The following is an 18,222-nucleotide window of genomic DNA, read 5'->3' as shown; positions in this document are numbered from 1 at the left end:
ACGTCCGCCGGTGCTGTTCTCGCGCCTCCCATTAAATAACGCTATATTGTAATAGTTCAGACTTTTACGCATGTAGCAATACCAATTTTGTTTACTTTTTTTATTTTTTACATTACTTTAGGGGGAAAATGGAAAAGGTTTTTTTAACTATTTGTTTTTAATTTTTTTCACTACTAAAAACTTTTTAGCACTTTTTTTACACACTTTATTAGCCTCCCTAGGGGATTTGAACCAGCGATCATACTAACGTATTGCAGTATATTGTCATTTTTACAGGCTTAAGTTAAGTGAAGGCAGCTCTGGGTGCCATCATTAGGCCCATGAGCTGCCATTACAATCATTGTCACCCCCTGATCTAACTGGGGGGGGTGATGAAATGTCAGAGGGGGCCGCCCCCCTTTTTTCAATGCCTCAGATGCTCGCGATCGACCGCAGCATTTGAGGGGTTAAACAGCTAGGAACAGCACGATCACTGCTCCCGACTGTTAGTCCCGGGTGTCCACTGTAAAACACAGCCGACACACGCAGCATATGGAGCGCACTCTAAACATCACCACCCGCACCCGGATGTAATAGCATGTCACGGTGCACAAAGGGGTTAATGTTCTCTTTTACGCAAAAATAATAATTGCAAGAAATTGGATGGCTGGTAAATCCCGAATTGTTATGGATTGGTTGAAGTTGGTTAAGACAATTAAAGAATATGAGAAAATAAGAGCAGACAAGAAAAATTGTATAAAAAAGTGGGAGGAAATATTGGGGATATGGAATTGATTGGTGTTCTATAGGAAGGTATAATTATTATTTTATCATAAGAAGGTTATAATTTTATGGTACTTAATGATCTTTGGGGTGGGAGGGGGATGGGATTGGGGAGATATATGTTGCCTGATGTAAATTGTGCAGATAAATTGTTGAGCATTATGATATTTATAATCACTGGATATTGAAATGTTGTAATGTTTTTATTACTGAAATTCAATAAAGATATGTGAAAAAAAACAAAAAACATTTGATGTGTGTTAGAATGTAAGGTAAGTGTGAGGTCATCAGTGATGTCATAATTCACCTTCTCTATAAAAGCTGCAGATCAGTCACATTCCGTTGAGCCGCTATAGACCAATAGTTTCTTGCTTTTTGGTACGTCGCTCTCACTTGACTTTTTCTTGAGTCCTGTGACTTCTAGAAATCTTGCTTTATCCAGAAGCTTCAGATCCACGATTCAGAGGTAAGAGGAGAACATGTAGAATGTTTCTTGTGAAGTATTGCAGCGAGTTCCATGTGCTGCCACTGTAAGAATGTTTCTCTTTCACCATCTTACTGGGTTAGATTCTAAGGTCAGGCGCAATAAATGAAATACAAGATTGAGTGTATGAAAATGTATATTGTATAAAGAGTGAAATGACTGTTAGTTATTCTGAGACTTCTATGGAGATTTGTACATAGCGACAGCCATAAACAAGGAACTTTACAGAGACACTTTTTCCTTATCATCAACAATTACATGACAGGTTATAGTTACCATCCATGGTCTCCCCACAGTCCAGGAAGTCTCCTTTCCAGTATGTCCCTCCTCAAGTGGCCTCCCAAGTGGCTGCCCTCATGTCATGCTTGGGTCTTTTATGCCCCCTTGTCTGCCCCTCTTAGAGACAAATAGTGTGACCTTCCTGATAAAAAGAACTCCCCCCCTCATGTAACATGCAGATATAGAATACTGGTGCCACTTATCAACCACCTTTAGCATTTAAGACATCCTGAGTTTGTCCATGGGTAAGACTGGGTTCACACTACTGGTTAGCACCTGTAAGAGATACCTGTGAACCTCGGGGTCATTTATTGTGAGAATCAGGGTAAACAATAGGAATCTTGCAAACTGATGAGACACATTTCATTAAGAAACGCAACTATACCCATGATCCTCCATCTTTGATTTACCCAAATAAAATACCCTATATAATATTACATATAACCTTATATGTGGCTTTCATTTTCTGAAACCTTTAAATTCTTACACCACCAGAGGGTGCAGTGTAGAGGAGTGCCGCTGTCTCCTCTGGCTGCACTGTCCTGTCTCTGCCTTGGGAGGGCGCTCTTCATGCAGTTATCACATGTTTATTGGGGAGGGGGCTGATAATTGAGGACAGAGAAGTCTAGAATCTATTTTCTTTTTGGAAGATGATTTAGAAACAAGTAACCACACAATGATTTCTCGCCTCAGCAGATTTGTGGATATGAAGATCATGAATAGAAAACATCAGACATTCTGTGTGGACACAAATGAAGAGCTCAGAAATGCTTTGGACACCTGGGATTTGGTGGAAGAAGACGTCTTAGGAGCCTGTGTCCCTTATTTCATCCAGGAGAAGGTGGCTGAAGATCTCTTCACTTATACGGATGTTTTTCAGAAAGCCATTCTGAGTAGCCTGTTACCATCTCAATACAACGCCGCCATGTGCCGCTTCTTCATCAGAGTCATTCAGTACAGAAGAGACGCGGCACACTACCTGAAGGAATATATAATCAATGTGCTATGTGAGCACTTGAAGGTGGAGTACATGAAGGGACAATACTATTCCTACGCCATGACTAAGAAGGTTATTGTCTGGCTGAGCATCCTCCATCTTGAAGCGGTGGTCGGGGAACTGAGATACAACATCGTTTATGAGGATTTCAATGCTGCCATTGTCGACACTTTGACAGAAGTGACATCTCTGTGTGCTACAGTCATCATGCCACACATCTTGGACATGCTGCCAGTGCTGGGCCAAGTGGTCAAAAATGCTCCTGACCAACTATCTAAGGAGACGTTGTGCTATGCTATAAGACGTTTATGCGGCAGCATCCAAGAATATATTGTGAAGGGTGGCAGCTGCAAAGTGCAACTTATGAAGGCCATAAGCAACATGAAGGCCAACATTTCCACCTGGTTGCCTGATGTCCATGCTGAGCTTCAAGACTCCACCAAAGTTGCCCTGGAATTCTTTACTGTACCCGAATCATCGGAAAACCAGCCGACCGAGCCAGGCAATGACGAGTTACAGACCCTTCCTCACGCCGAGCTCCTAGAAAAGTACAGGGAGCAATTTGCTGCGGAGAATAAGGAACTGGAAGATACAGAGAAGCAGCGTATTGGGATGAACATGCTTGTGACATCTCTGGTATCTGGCAGGAAAATAACAAAAGATTTCCTTCAGTTTCTGCTCAATGCCCTGAAGAATGCGGACCCAAAGGCCAAAATGACAGCAGCTATGTTCTTCAATGAGGCTTTGAAGCATCCAAGACTTATAAAGCAGAAATACCAAGAGTGCGCAATCCAACATCTGCTGAAGATCATAGAAGAGGACGATAACATCTTGTGCAGCATCGCCATGGAGGCACTGGGGAATGCCACCACCGGAGCTACAAGACTGGTGGAGAGCTACAAGAATAAGATCATTGCCCACATGGAGTTTAGACTATCAAAAACCAGCAGCATCAAGATCATCATGGCGGCACTGAGGGCGCTGTCCTCCATTATCAGACGCCTGAAGCTTTCTGTCCTCAGTAGACAATTCATTAAAATATCCCAGGAGCATATGGACTATCCGGATGGAGAAGTCCAGATTGCGGCCATAAACCTGTTAAGGGATCTGACAGAGAGCTGCCGCCTTCCGCTATTTGGATATTTTACAGACAAAGTCAGGAGCTGTATACCAACTTTACTCCTGAAATTACATAGTGACAACCAGGAGATAGTAGCAGCCAGTACTTCATCTCTGCAGAGCTGCCTCTCCTACATCAAAGGAGCCAACATTCGGGGATTTTTCCGGACGGAAATCTCTCCAAACATCAATGACCTGAAATCCATCTACAGCTGTCTGGCTCATAACCACCCAAAATTGATGAAGACCATGCTCCTCCAGATCCCAAGCTATCTGGTCAACTCAGAGGACAAGGAGGCTGTAGTCAGACATGTTGAATTTCTTAAAGATGCCATCAACCATGATGTCATGTAAGACCTGAACTTATATAGTCTCAGCCTAGCTCTGGCCACACTGCACTGCGGAGGCTTCTCATGTAATATCAGAAAAGCCAATGAAAGGGCCGTCTCCATTCTGGCCACCAAGTGGTTTTACATCGGCAGTGCCAACAAATAAAATGCATTTATCAGGGATGAACCGCTGAGGAACAGAGACATCAAGGTTGTAGATCACTTCCCCATGTACTATCCAATGGTTGTGAACATCAATATCAGCTGTCAAGACTTGAACATCAATATTAACATCTAGGGGGCAGAGCTAGCAGTCTGACTTGCGAACGAGCCTCAGGCCTACATCGAGGAGTGTGAACAAGGTGCAGACTCACCGGCCGGTGGAGTCCAGCGATGCCAGTTATCCGTCAACATTAGATGACGGAGACCAAGGACTTAGCTGGCGAGACAGACTATACAGTCAGTGTATGGGCAGCATGGTGGTGCAGTTTGGAGAATATGCCCGTCATCAGATCATAGAGACGGTGTATAATAACAACTCCACATATAATATACAGATGTAATGACACGTCAAAAAATAAAAGTCTACTCTGTTTTATATTGAAATTAATGGGTGTGCAGCCTGCAAGTGACTGAAGCTAATAAAAAGTATAGAGCACTCATTGTTTTTTATTGTAGACTAGATACTTGAATTTTTTACACTGAGATTCATATCGTAAAAGGTTTTTAAGCGGGTCACGAATGGTACAAAAGGTACACAAGAATAGAGGCCGAGCTGCAGTTCTGCTGAACGGCCGCTATGCAGTGGTCGGAACCATCTGCTTCCGGCAGTGTTGTCCAGTGCCCGGAGGCAGCTGGACTGGCAGATCGGTGCGGGGTCTCGTGTAGTAACGATTGTTTTCCCCATACATTACTGATGATTGCTCCTTGTGATACGCTGTATCGTCGATTGGCGCTGGTTTTAATGGTCAGTATCGGGACATCTAAAAGGACCTTTATTTCCTCAGACACCACCATAATTAGGCATTGGAACCAACCCTTCCACCTTAGCGGGTAAAGATTAACCATCTAAAAGGTTCACTATATACACATAAGGGCTAAAGGTGAAAACACAGAGGTGCTCACCATATATCCAGCATATAACTGTGTCCTCCAAATCTTAGTAGTGCATGGAGCAGGAGTTGTTCTAGATTCCTGTTTATATCCCAGACACGTTCATACCATTTTAGACAATGAATCGACATATCGCAAACTTGTGGCGAAACCAAGCACCACATGTAAAGAACCTTTAAAAAAGCTGCTAGAAGAAGGAATTGGATTAGGAGTATTAGCCAAGAAACAGGCTGAATACTTACTGATAGAATTCCCTATTGTTCCCATATTCCATGGGATGCCAAAAATCCATAACTTTTCATGGTCTTGAAACTTGGGTTATCTATGACATAGTTGGCTAGTACTCCTGCAAACAGTCCTGCCATCAGGGTAGTACTGCTGGTACTACTGTCAGGGGCCTGGCCACAAAAGTAAAATAAAGGGGGCAGCTGCCGCTCTTCAAGGTTATGATCAGTGGTAATTGGTTTGTAGAAAGGAATGGGACCCATGCAGGGGCCAGAAGCAGCGGCCAGCTCTGCAACTTGGTGAGTGACTCTGTTTTAAAGCAGCAGATTCAGTTTAATTTTTTTTTTATGTTGCCCCTTCTCTCCCACATTCCCACCGGTCTCTCTCCCCTTCCCACCGGCCTCACTCCCCTTTCCACCGGTCTCTCTCCCCTTCCCCTCCCCAGACCCCGGTCAAGCGTCATATCCACTCTGGCCCAACTCCCGCCTCGGCCACCTTCCGTTCTCTTAGCCTACTCCTCCACCCGCTCACAGAGTCCCTGGCACTTTGCGTCCTGCTCCCATCCCACGACTTTCCGTTGCCACCTCTCCAAATCCCCTAATAATGGGGGACCCAGATGTATTTCCTCAAATGGATTCCACTGACTGTATGAAGCCCAGAAATTTCTGATGGCGGGCCTGCCTGCATACCACATATTCCGGCAATCAAGGCAATGGAATTCCATTTGCGGAAATACACCAGGTATTCCAAATATCTACAAGAATTTATTTTAATGTGAGTGGAGTATCTGCGCTCACATAATTACTTCTGCCTTGATAGTGTTATTTTATTGCAGATAGAAGACGCCCTGATGGGGTCAAAATTCTCCCTCTCCATGGACAATTTGTTTATGACATGGTGGGAGAACAACATTTTTTCAGCCAATAATCCCTTTTACGAGTGGATTGTGTGGGATGGACGATACATCGATTACTTTTTTTTTGTTTAGGGGTCGTGATGTGGCGTCTGTACCACCATTTATGGAATACAATAAAACCAATATATTTAATTTACAATGTTACAGGCTCGGCATCCATGGATTCTGTTACCTTCTTTGAGATTATGTTACAGGGGAATTGTAATACAGAAAAGGAATAATTTTGTGAACCCTCTTCGGGCACTACCATCCTTAATGCTAGGAGCTGTCAACCAGCTCACACCATCTAGGCAATACCTACAGGGGACCTTATAAGAAGTAGGGTAGCCTGCTCAAATGACAAGATATTTCACAACCAATGTGTAAATATTGACCCTGGATTACATTTTACAGGATATTAACCCCTTCCCTCTTTAGCCACTTTTGACCTTCCTGACCGAGCCTCATTTTTCAAATCTGACATGTTTCACTTTATGTGGTAATAACTCCGGAATGCTTTCACCTATCCAAGCGATTCTGAGATTGTTTTCTCGTGACACATTGGACTTTAAGTTACTTGCAAAATTTGCTCGATATGTTCAGTATTTAATTGTGAAAAACACCAAAATTTAGCGAAAAATTGCAAAAATTAGCATTTTTCTCAATTTTAAATGTATCTGCTTGTAAGACAGGCAGTTATACCACACAAAATTGTTGCTAATTAACATCCCCCATATGTCTACTTTAGTTTGGCATTGTTTTTTGAACATCCTTTTATTTTTCTATGACATCACAAGGCTTAGAACTTTAGCAGCAATTTCTCACATTTTCAAGAAAATTTCAAAAGGCCATTTTTACAGGGACCAGTTCAGTTGTGAAGTGGCTTTGAGGGCCTTATATATTAGAAACCCCCAAAAAGTCACCCCATTTTAAAAACTTCACCCCTCAAAGTATTCAAAACAGCATTTAGAAAATGTCTTAACCCTTTACACATTTCACAGGAATTACAGCAAAGTAGAGGTGAAATTTACAAATTTCATATTTTTATGCAGAAATACATTTTTAATACAATTTTTTTTATAACACAGAAGGTTTTACCAGAGAAATGCAACTCAATATTTGTTGCCCAGTTTCTGCAGTTTTAGGAAATATCCCACATGTGGCCCTAGCATGCTACTGGACTGAAGCACCGGCCTCAGAAGCAAAGGAGCACCTAGTGGATTTTGGGGCCTTATTTTTGTTAGAATACATTTTAGGCATCATGTCAGGTTTGAAGGGCTCTTGCGGTTCCAAAACAGTCAAAATCCCCCAAAAGTGAACCCATCTGGGAAACTACACACCTCAAGGAAATTATCTAGGGGTACAGTGAGCATTTTGACCGCACAGGTTTTTTACAGAAATTATTGGAAGTAGGCCATGAAAATTAAAATCAACATTTTTTCAAAGAAAATGTAGGTTTAGCGATTTTTTTTCTCATTTTCACAAGGACTAAAGGAGAAAAAGCACCGTAAAATTTGTAAAGCAATTTCTCCCGAGTAAAACAATACCCCACATGTGGTAATAAACGGTTGTTTGGAGACACGGCAGGGCTTAGAAGGGAAAGAGCGCTATTTGGCTTTTGGAGCTCAAATTTAGCAGGAATGGTTTGCGGAGGCCAGGTCACATTTACAAAGCCCCTGAGGGGACAAAACAGGGGATAACCCCCACAAGTGACCCCATTTCGGAAACTACACCCATTGAGGAAATTATCTAGGGGTATAGTGAGTGTTTTGACTCCACAGGTTTTTTGCATAAATTATTGGAAGTAGGCCCTGAAAATGACAATCTAACTTATTTCAAAGAAAATGTAGGTTTAGCTAATTTTTTCTCATTTCCACAAAGACTGAAGAAGAAAAAGCACCATAAAATTTGTAAAGCAATTTCTCCCGAGTAAAACAATACCCCACATGTGGTAATAAACGGCTGTTTGGACACACGGCGAAGCTGAGAAGGGAAAGAGCGCTATTTGGCTTTTGGAGATCACATTAAGCAGGAATGGTTTGCGGAGGCCATGTCACATTTACAAAGCCCCTGAGGGGAAAAAACAATGAAAACGCCCAAAAAGTGACACCATTTAGGAAACTACACCTCTTGAGGAATTTCTCTAGGGGTGTAGTGAGCATTTTGACTCCACAGATTTTTCATAGAATTTATTAGAATTCGGGCAGTGAAAATAAAAACAATCCTTTTTCTTCAATAAGACGTAGCTTTAGCTCAAATTTTTTCATTTTCGCAACAAATAAAGGAAAAAAAAGAACCCAACATTTGTAAAGCAATTTCTCCCGAGTACGGCAATACCCCATATATGGTCATAAACTGCTGTTTGGGCACACGGCAGGGCTCAGAAGGGAAGGACCGCCATTTGGAGTGCAGATGTTGCTGGATTGGTTTCTGGGCGCCTGTGGGCCCAAAACAGTGGAAACCCCCCAGAAGTGACCCCATTTTGGAAACTACACCCCTCATTGCATTTACCTAGGGGTGTAGTAAGCATTTTAACCCTGCAGGTGATTGGCAGAAATTGGTGTGCACTCGATGTTGCAGAGTGAAAATGGGATTTTTTTTCCATAGATATGCCAATATGTGGTGCCCAGCTTGTGCCATCATAACAAGACAGCTGTCTAATTATTATGCTGGGTTTCCTGGTTTTAGAAACACACTACATGTGGCCCTAATCTCTTGCCTGGACAGTCGACCAGGCTCAGGAGTGAAAGCGTACCATTTAAAATTGAGGCCTAATTTGGCGATTTACAAACGATTGGTTCACAACTGCAGAGGCTCTGATGTGAAATAATAAAAATAAACCCCTGAGAAGTGACCCCATTATGGAAACTGCACCCCTCAAGGCATTTATTAAGGGGTGTAGTGAGCATTTTCACCCCACAGGTATTTTCCATAAATGAATGCGCTGTGGATGGTGCAAATTCAAAATTTATATTTTTCCCTAGATATGCCATTCAGTAGCAAATATGTCGTGCCCAGCTTATGACACTGGAGAGACAAACCCCAAAAATTGCTAAAAGGGTTCTACCGGGTATGACAATGCCATATATGTGGAAGGAAACTGCTGTTTGGGGACGCTGTAGGGTTCAGATGGGAGGAAATGCCATTTGGCTTTTGGAGCGTGGATTTTGCTTGGTAGTAGTTTTGTTTGGAGTCTTACTGGTGTTTCCGTTTATAATGTGGGGGCATATGTAAGCCGGGCAGGGTATATAAGGGGCATAGTCAGGTGGTATAATAATGGGGTAAAAAAAGCAATAAAATGATCCATAGATGTGTGTTACGCTGTGACACAATCCTTTCTGCACAGGCCAGTGTCGCACTGATATATGGCGTCCTTTCTTATCCCCCTTTTGGTCCACACTCCGCGCCTTTGCAGTTTGGGGAATTTTGCTGGGAAGTGTTGTCCTGGTATAATACGGGCACCCTCGCTTCCAGCGGATATGTTTGGGCCCTCCCTTTCCTGGTTCCCTAATTTTAGGTCCTTGATAAATCGCCTCTTCAAACAGAAGAAATGTTCCCCTCGGGCACAACTGCATATTTTTTTATTTCCTGACTTATTGGAGCCATAACTAATTTTATTTTTCATAGACGTAGCGGTATGAGGGCTGGTTTGTTGCGGGACGAGCTGTAGTTATTATTGGTACCATTTTGGGGTACATGCAACTTTTTGATCACCTTTTATCCTATTTTTTGGGATGCCAGGTAAACCAAAAAACGCAATTCTGGCACAGCTTTTTTGTTTTTTTGTATACAGCATTCACCATGCGTTATAAATTACATGTTAACTTTATTCTGCGGGTCAGTACGATCCCGGCGATACCTAATTTATAGAACTTTTTCATGTTTTACAACTTTTTGCACAATAAAATTACTTTTGTAAAAAGAATGTATTTTTTCTGTCGCCAAGTTGTGAGAACCATAACTTTTAATTTTTTTTGTCGACGGAGCTGTATGAGGGCTTGTTTTTTGCGGGACGAGCTATAGTTTTTATAGGTACCATTTTTGGATACGTGCGACTTTTTGATCATTTTTTATTCTAATATTTGTAGGGCAAAGTGACTAAAAAACAGAAACTCTGGTAACGTTTTTTACGGGTTTTTTTTACGCTGTTCACCGCGTGCTATAAATAATATAATATTTTGATACCTCCGGTCGTTACGGTCGTGGCGATACCATATACATATGGTTTATTGTTATTTTTCAATAATAAAGGACTTGATAAGAGTAAAAGGGGGATTGTGTTTTATTTGATTACTTGAAACTTTTATTGTTTTCAAACTTTTATTTTTTGCACTTTTTTTTACACTTTTTTATACTTTTTTTTACACTTTTTCTCAAGTCCCACTAGGGGACTTGAAGGTCCAACGGTCAGATTTTTTTTTTTTCTAATACATTGCACTACCTATGTAGTGCAATGTATTAGATCTGTCAGTCATTCACTGACAGCAAGCCGATTAGGCTTCGCCTCCCGGCAGGGCCTAAATCGGCTTCCGTAATGGCAGAGCAGGAGACCATTGTGTCTCCTGTTGCCATAACAGCAGTCACAAGTCCTGATTGCCTGTCAGGGCTGGCGATCTGCTAGTAACCGCTACGATGCAGCAATCGCTTTCGATTGCTGCATCGAAGGAGTTAATGGCAGGGATCGGAGCTAGCTCCGGTTCCTGCCGTTACAGGTGGATGTCAGCTGTACAGTACAGCTGACTTCCACCGCTGATGGCGCCGGATCAGCTCCTGACGCGGCGCCATCTTGCTAGCAGCTACGGAAGCCTATCAGGCTCCGCCGCCGGGCAGATCTTGACTGGCTTCGGTGCTAGGCAGACCGGGAGGCCAGTATTAGGCCTCCGGTTGCCATTGCAGCCACCGGAACCCCGGCAATTTCATTATTGGGGTTCCGATGAACTGCAAACACCTTAAGTGCAGCGATCGCGTTTGAGCGCTGCACTTAAGGGGTTAATGGCGGGGATCGAAGCTAATTTCGGTCCCCGCCGTTACAGCCGGATGTCAGCTGTAAGATACAGCTGAGATCCGGTGATGGAAGGCACCGGCTCAGCTTCTGAGCCGGTCCCAAACATTCGGCGTATAGGTACGTCAAGACGCGGGAAGTCAATGCTTTCCATGACGTACCTATACGGCAAATGTCGGGAAGGGGTTAACAATGGATGTTAAGAAGGGCATCAAAACAAAGGACACAATAATCCATCTTGTTTAATAATAAATACTGAAGCACGAGAGATCAATTACCAGTTTCTTCAACGGCATAGAGCCAAAAGTTTGGAGAAATATCAAAACATTATTCAGAAAAAATGAACCCATGTTAAATCCGGATCCAGTCCTGACACAAATTGTGGGTAAAGGCTGCCCTTGGGTCACCTAGAGGATGAGATCTCTTAGTTACATGTTGTTACAAGTCTTTTCTACAGTGTCGCTAACAACAAAACTTGACTTTCCCAAAAAGTTTTTTATTTTTTCAAAAGTACTTACGATATTGATGCGTTTATAAAAATTGTACTAAGCATCATGTAATTTATGCCATTAAATGCAAACAATGTGATCGCGTGTATGTACGGATGTAGCCATCTTTATCTTGACTCGGATAACTTGCTGAAGCGTGATATCACACAACAAAAGTCATTAAAAAGTCATTGAAAAAACACAGCCACTGTGTATTTAAAGAGGCTCTGTCACCACATTATAAGTGCCCTATCTTCTACATAATGTGATCGGCGCTGTAATGTAGATTACATCAGTGTTTTTTTAATGAGAAAAATTATCATTTTTGACGGAGTTATGACCTTTATTAGCTTTATGCTAATGAGTTTCTCAATGGACAACTGGGCGTGTTTTACTATATGGCCAAGTGGGCGTTGTAAAGAGGAGTGTATGACGCTGACCAATCAGCGACCAATCAGCGTCATACACTTCTCTCCATTCATTTACACGGCAGATAGCGATATACTGTATCTATATCGCTATTTGCAGTCGCATAAACACACTATAACGCTACTCATGTGTCATGACAATGAATATACATTACCTCCAGCCAGGACGTGACGTGTATTCATTCTCCTGACCACTTCTGTAGCGTCTCTGTGATTTACAGCATAGCAGGGGTAGTCTCGCGAGATTACGCTATAAACTGTCATTCACAGCGAGATCTCGCTGTGCTGTGCTGTAAATCACAGAGACGTGCAGAGAAGTGGTTTGGAGAATGAATACACATCACGTCCTGGCTGGAGGTAATGTATATTCATGGTCATGACACATGAGTAGCGTTATAGTGTGTTTATGTGACTGCACATAGCGATATAGATATATCGCTATCTGCAGAGTAAATGAATGGAGAGAAGTGTATGACGCTGATTTGTCACTGATTGGTCAGCGTCATACACTCCTCTGTACAACGCCCACTTGGTCATATAGTAAAACACGCCCAGTTGTCCATTGAGAAAGTCATTAGCATAAAGCTAAAATAGGTCATAACTCCGTCAAAAATTATTGTTTTTCTAAATAAAAAACACTGCTATAATCTACATTACAGCGCCAATCACATTATGTAGAAGATAGTGCACTTATAATGTGGTGACAGAGCCTCTTTAAGGCGTTGAAAGTCAAGATAAAGCCGGCTACATCTGTAGGGCGCACGATTAGAAACTTCAAAACGCGCATTGTAGAACACATTTCAGATACAAAAACAAAAAAACACTAATGCCTCTCTGGTGCAGAAAAACACTTCTTAGAAACACATAATGGTAATTTTTAAAGCTTATGGGGAAATGTATTAACCTTTCTACGCCAGTTTTCTAAAAGGGGGCTTCCCAAAAGGGGGCGGGGTGACAGCAGCACAACAAATTTATAATAATTTACACCTGGCGTAAACTATAGTCGAAATCTACTCCTGCTAATAACTGGCAAAAATGTCACTATGTGGAGCGTAGCAAGGTAGAGGCCCATGCCAGGCTCCTCTCCGTCCCCTCTATCGGACAATTAAATAAAAAATGAATGCTCACCTCACCACTCCTCTTCTGGTCCCCTCATGTTCTCTCCGCAGCCTGCGGCTCATACAATGCACTGATGACGTTGAGTGCTGTGTCGCATATAAAGTACCTGACGCTGCTCGGTGTCAGTGCATTGTATGGGCAGCAGGGAGCCTTAGGGGATCAAGGGGGAAGAAGAGAAGCGGAAAAAAGATTATACTTATTTTTTATTTTACATTTTGTCCGATGGGTAGGGGGAATGGATGGAGCACGGCCGTGGTCGCTACATAACGATTGTGGCACACGAACGGCCGAAAGATGTGACACATTTAATAAATGTATTTCATCTTACTCCAACTTTCTTTATATTAAGACTGGCATATGAAATGCCATCTTAATAAATTCCCCCCAATGTTTTTATGGCCTTGAAGTAGTGAAGAAACCAAAGACGGGTGGATATTGGAGAAGACACTTCCTGAATAGGGAGGCGTTTCCTTCGATCTGCAGCTTCATACAAGATTCCCGAAGGGTCTTAATTGGAGGAATGATCTGTTATATGTTTACTTAAGTGGAATAACACTTAACCCCTTCCCGACATTTGCCGTACATGTACGTCATGGAAAGTACTGACTTCCCGCATCTTGCCGTACATGTACGCCAAATGTTTGGGACCGGCTCAGAAGCTGAGCCGGTGCCATCATCGCCGGATCTCAGCTGTATCTTACAGCTGACATCCGGCTGTAACGGCGGGGACCGAAATTAGCTTCGATCCCCGCCATTAACCCCTTAAGTGCAGCGCTCAAACGCGATCGCTGCACTTAAGGTGTTTGCAGCTCATCGGAACCCCAGTAATGAAATTGCCGGGGTTCCGGTGGCTGCAATGGCAACCGGAGGCCTAATACTGGCCTCCCGGTCTGCCTAGCACCGAAGCCGGTCAAGATCCGCCCGGCGGCGGAGCCTGATCGGCTTCCGTAGCTGCCGGCAAGATGGCGCCGGGTCAGGAGCTGATCCGGCGTCATCAGCGGTGGAAGTCAGCTGTACTGTACAGCTGACATCCACCTGTAACGGCAGGAACCGGAGCTAGCTCCGATCCCTGCCATTAACCCCTTCGATGCAGCAATCGAAAGCGATTGCTGCATCGTAGCGGTTACTAGCAGATCGCCAGCCCTGACAGGCAATCGGGACTGGCGACTGCTGTTATGGCAACAGGAGACACAATGGTCTCCTGCTCTGCCATTACGGAAGCCGATTTAGGCCCCGCCGGGAGGCGAAGCCTAATCGGCTTGCTGTCAGTGAATGACTGACAGATCTAATACATTGCACTACATAGGTAGTGCAATGTATTAGAAAAAAAAAAATCTGACCGTTGGACCTTCAAGTCCCCTAGTGGGACTTGAGAAAAAGTGTAAAAAAAGTATAAAAAAGTGTAAAAAAAAGTGCACAAAATAAAAGTTTGAAAACAGTAAAAGTTTCAAGTAATCAAATAAAACACAATCCCCCTTTTACTCTTATCAAGTCCTTTATTATTGAAAAATATTAATAAACCATATGTATTTGGTATCGCCACGACCGTAACGACCGGAGGTATCAAAATATTATATTATTTATTGCACGCGGTGAACAGCGTAAAAAAAAAACGTAAAAAACATTACCAGAGTTTCTGTTTTTTGGTCACTTTGCCCTACAAATATTAGAATAAAAAGTGATCAAAAAGTCGCACGTATCCAAAAATGGTACCTATAAAAACTATAGCTCGTCCCGCAAAAAACAAGCCCTCATACACCTCCGTCGACAAAAAATTAAAAAAGTTATGGTTCTCACAACTTGGCGACAGAAAAAATACATTCTTTTTACAAAAGTAATTTTATTGTGCAAAAAGTTGTAAAACATGAAAAAGTTCTATAAATTAGGTATCGCCGGGATCGTACTGACCCGCAGAATAAAGTTAACATGTAATTTATAACGCATGGTGAACGCTGTATACAAAAAACGAAAAAAGCTTTGCCAGAATTGCGTTTTTTGGTTTACCTGGCATCCCAAAAAATAGGATAAAAGGTGATCAAAAAGTCGCATGTACCCCAAAATGGTACCAATAATAACTACAGCTCGTCCCGCAACAAACCAGCCCTCATACCGCTACGTCTATGAAAAATAAAATTAGTTATGGCTCTAATAAGTCAGGAAATAAAAAAATATGCAGTTGTGCCCGAGGGGAACATTTCTTCAGTTTGAAGAGGCGATTTAGCAAGGACCTAAAATTAGGGAACCAGGAAAGGGAGGGCCCAAACATATCCGCTGGAAGCGACGGTGCCCGTATTATACCAGGACAACACTTTCCCAGCAAAATTCCCCAAACTACAAAGGCGCGGAGTGTGGACCAAAAGGGGGATAATAAAGGACGCCATATATCAGTGCGTCACCGGCCTGTGCAGAAAGGATTGCTTCACAGCGTAACACACATCTATGGATTATTTTATTGTTTTTTTTTACCCCGTTATTATACCACCTGACTATGCCCCTTATATACTCCGCCCGGCTTACATATGCCCTACATTATAAACGGAAACACCAGTAAGACTCCAAACAAAACTACTACCAAGCAAAATCCACGCTCCAAAAGCCAAATGGCATTTCCTCCCATCTGAACCCTACAGCGTGCCCAAACAGCAGTTTCCTTCCACATATATGGCATCGTCATACCCGGGAGAACCCTTTTAGCAATTTTTGGGGTGTGTGTCTCCAGTGGCATAAGCTGGGCACGACATATTTGCCACTGAATGGCATATCTAGGGAAAAATATAAATTTTTAATTTGCACCATCCACAGCGCATTCATTTATGGAAAAGACCTGTGGGGTGAAAATGCTCACTACACCCCTTAATAAATGCCTTGAGGGGTGCAGTTTCCATAGTGGGGTCACTTCCCAGGGGTTTATTTTTATTATTTCACATCTGAGCCTCTGCAGTTGTGAACCAATACTTTGTAAATCGCCAAATTAGGCCTCAATTTTACATGGTACGCTTTCACTCCTGAGCCTGGTCGACTGTCCAGGCAAGAGATTAGGGCCACATGTAGGGTGTTTCTAAAACCAGGAAACCCAGCATAATAATTAGAGAGCTGTCTCGTTATGGTGGCACAAGCTGGGCACCACATATTGTCCACATATCTGTGGAAAAAATCCCATTTTCACTCTGCAACATCGAGTTCACACTAATTTCTACAAAACACCTGCAGGGTTAACATGCTCACTACACCCGTAGGTAAATGCATTGAGGGGTGTAGTTTCCAAAATGGGGTCACTTCTGGGGGTTTTCCACTGTTTTGGGCCCACAGGCGCCCAGAAACCAATCCAGAAACATCTGCACTCCAAATGGCGGTCCTTCCCTTCTGAGCCCTGCCGTGTGCCCAAACAGCAGTTTATGACCACATATGGGGTATTGCCGTACTCGGGAGAAATTGCTTTACAAATGCTGGGTTCTTTTTTTCCTTTATTTGTTGCGAAAATGAAAAAATTTGCGCTAAAGCTACGTCTTATTGAAGAAAAAGGATTGTTTTTATTTTCACTGCCCAATTCTAATAAATTCTATGAAACATCTGTGGGGTCAAAATGCTCACTACGCCCCTAGATGAATTCCTCAAGAGGTGTAGTTTCCTAAATGGTGTCACTTTTTGGGCGTTTTCATTGTTTTTTCCCCTCAGGGGCTTTGCAAATGTGACATGGCCGCCGCAAACCATTCCTGCTCAATGTGGTCTCCAAAAGCCAAATAGCGCTCTTTCCCTTCTAAGCCAAGCCGTGTCTCCAAACAGCCGTTTATTACCACATGTGGGGCATTGTTTTACTCGGGAGAAATTGCTTTACAAATTTTGTGGTGCTTTTCCTCCTTCAGTCCTTGTGCAAATGAGTAAAAATAAGCTAAACCTACATTTTCTTTGAAAAAATGTTGATTTTTATTTTCAGGGCCTACTTCCAATAATTTCTGTAAAAAACCTGTGGGGTCAAAGAGCTCACTATACCCCTAGATAATTTCCTCAATGGGTGTAGTCTCCAAAATGGGGTCACTTGTGGGGGGTTTCCACTGTTTTGTCTCCTCAGGGACTTCGTAAATGTGACCTGGCCTCCGCAAACCATTCCTGCTAAACTTGAGCTCCAAAAGCCAAATAGCGCTCTTTCCCTTCTCAGCCCTGCCGTGTCTCCAAACAACCGTTTATTACCACATGTGGGGCATTGTTTTACTCGGGAGAGATTGGTTTACAAATTTTATGGTGCTTTTTCTCCTTCAGTCCTTGTGGAAATGAGAAAAAATTAGCTAAACCTACATTTTCTTTGAAAAAATTTAGATTGTCATTTTCAGGGCCTATTTCCAATAATTTATGCAAAAAACCTGTTGGGTCAAAACGCTCACTATACCCCTAGATAATTTCCTCAATGGGCGTAGTTTCCAAAATGGGGTCACTTGTGGGGGGTTTCCACTGTTTTGTCCCCTCAGGGGCTTTGTAAATGTGACATGGCCTCCGCAAACCATTCCTGCTAAACTTGAGCTCCAAAAGCCAAATAGCGCTCTTTCCCTTCTCAGCCTCGCCGTGTCTCCAAACAACCGGTTATTACCACATGTGGGGTATTATTTTACTCTGGAGAAATTGCTTTACAAATTTTGCGGTGCTTTTTCTCCTTTAGTCTTTGTGAAAATGAGAAAAAAAATCGCTAAACCTACATTTTCTTTGAAGAAATGTTGATTTTAATTTTCACGGCCTACTTCTAATAATTTCTGTAAAAAAGCTGTGCGGTCAAAATGCTCACTACACCCCTAGATAATTTCCTTGAGGTGTGTAGTTTCCCAGATGGGGTCACTTTTGGGGGATTTTGACTGTTTTGGCACCGCAAGAGCCCTTCAAACCTGACATGGTGCCTAAAATTTATTCTAACAAAAATAAGGCCCCAAAATCCACCAGGTGCTCCTTTGCTTCTGAGGCCGGTGCTTCAGTCCAGTAGCACGCTACGGCCACAT

General features: G+C 42.7%; 1 protein-coding gene across 1 annotated transcript; it reads left to right on the top strand.

Annotated features, from left to right (window-relative positions):
* Window positions 1-1,123: 1,123 nt before the first annotated feature.
* LOC142728769 (uncharacterized) lies at window positions 1,124-6,625 on the top strand. Its single transcript, XM_075849144.1, has 3 exons — window positions 1,124-1,228; window positions 2,222-2,826; window positions 6,618-6,625. The coding sequence occupies exons 2-3, from the start codon at window positions 2,232-2,234 to the stop codon at window positions 6,623-6,625; spliced, it is 603 nt and encodes a 200-aa protein (XP_075705259.1). The 5' UTR covers window positions 1,124-1,228; window positions 2,222-2,231.
* Window positions 6,626-18,222: the final 11,597 nt, after the last annotated feature.

The sequence above is a fragment of the Rhinoderma darwinii genome, unplaced genomic scaffold, assembly GCF_050947455.1.
Source record: "Rhinoderma darwinii isolate aRhiDar2 unplaced genomic scaffold, aRhiDar2.hap1 Scaffold_69, whole genome shotgun sequence".
NCBI classification, from domain to species: Eukaryota; Metazoa; Chordata; class Amphibia; order Anura; family Rhinodermatidae; genus Rhinoderma; species Rhinoderma darwinii.
Note: the sequence above shows the minus strand (reverse complement) of the source record. Positions and strands in the feature narration are given on the sequence as shown.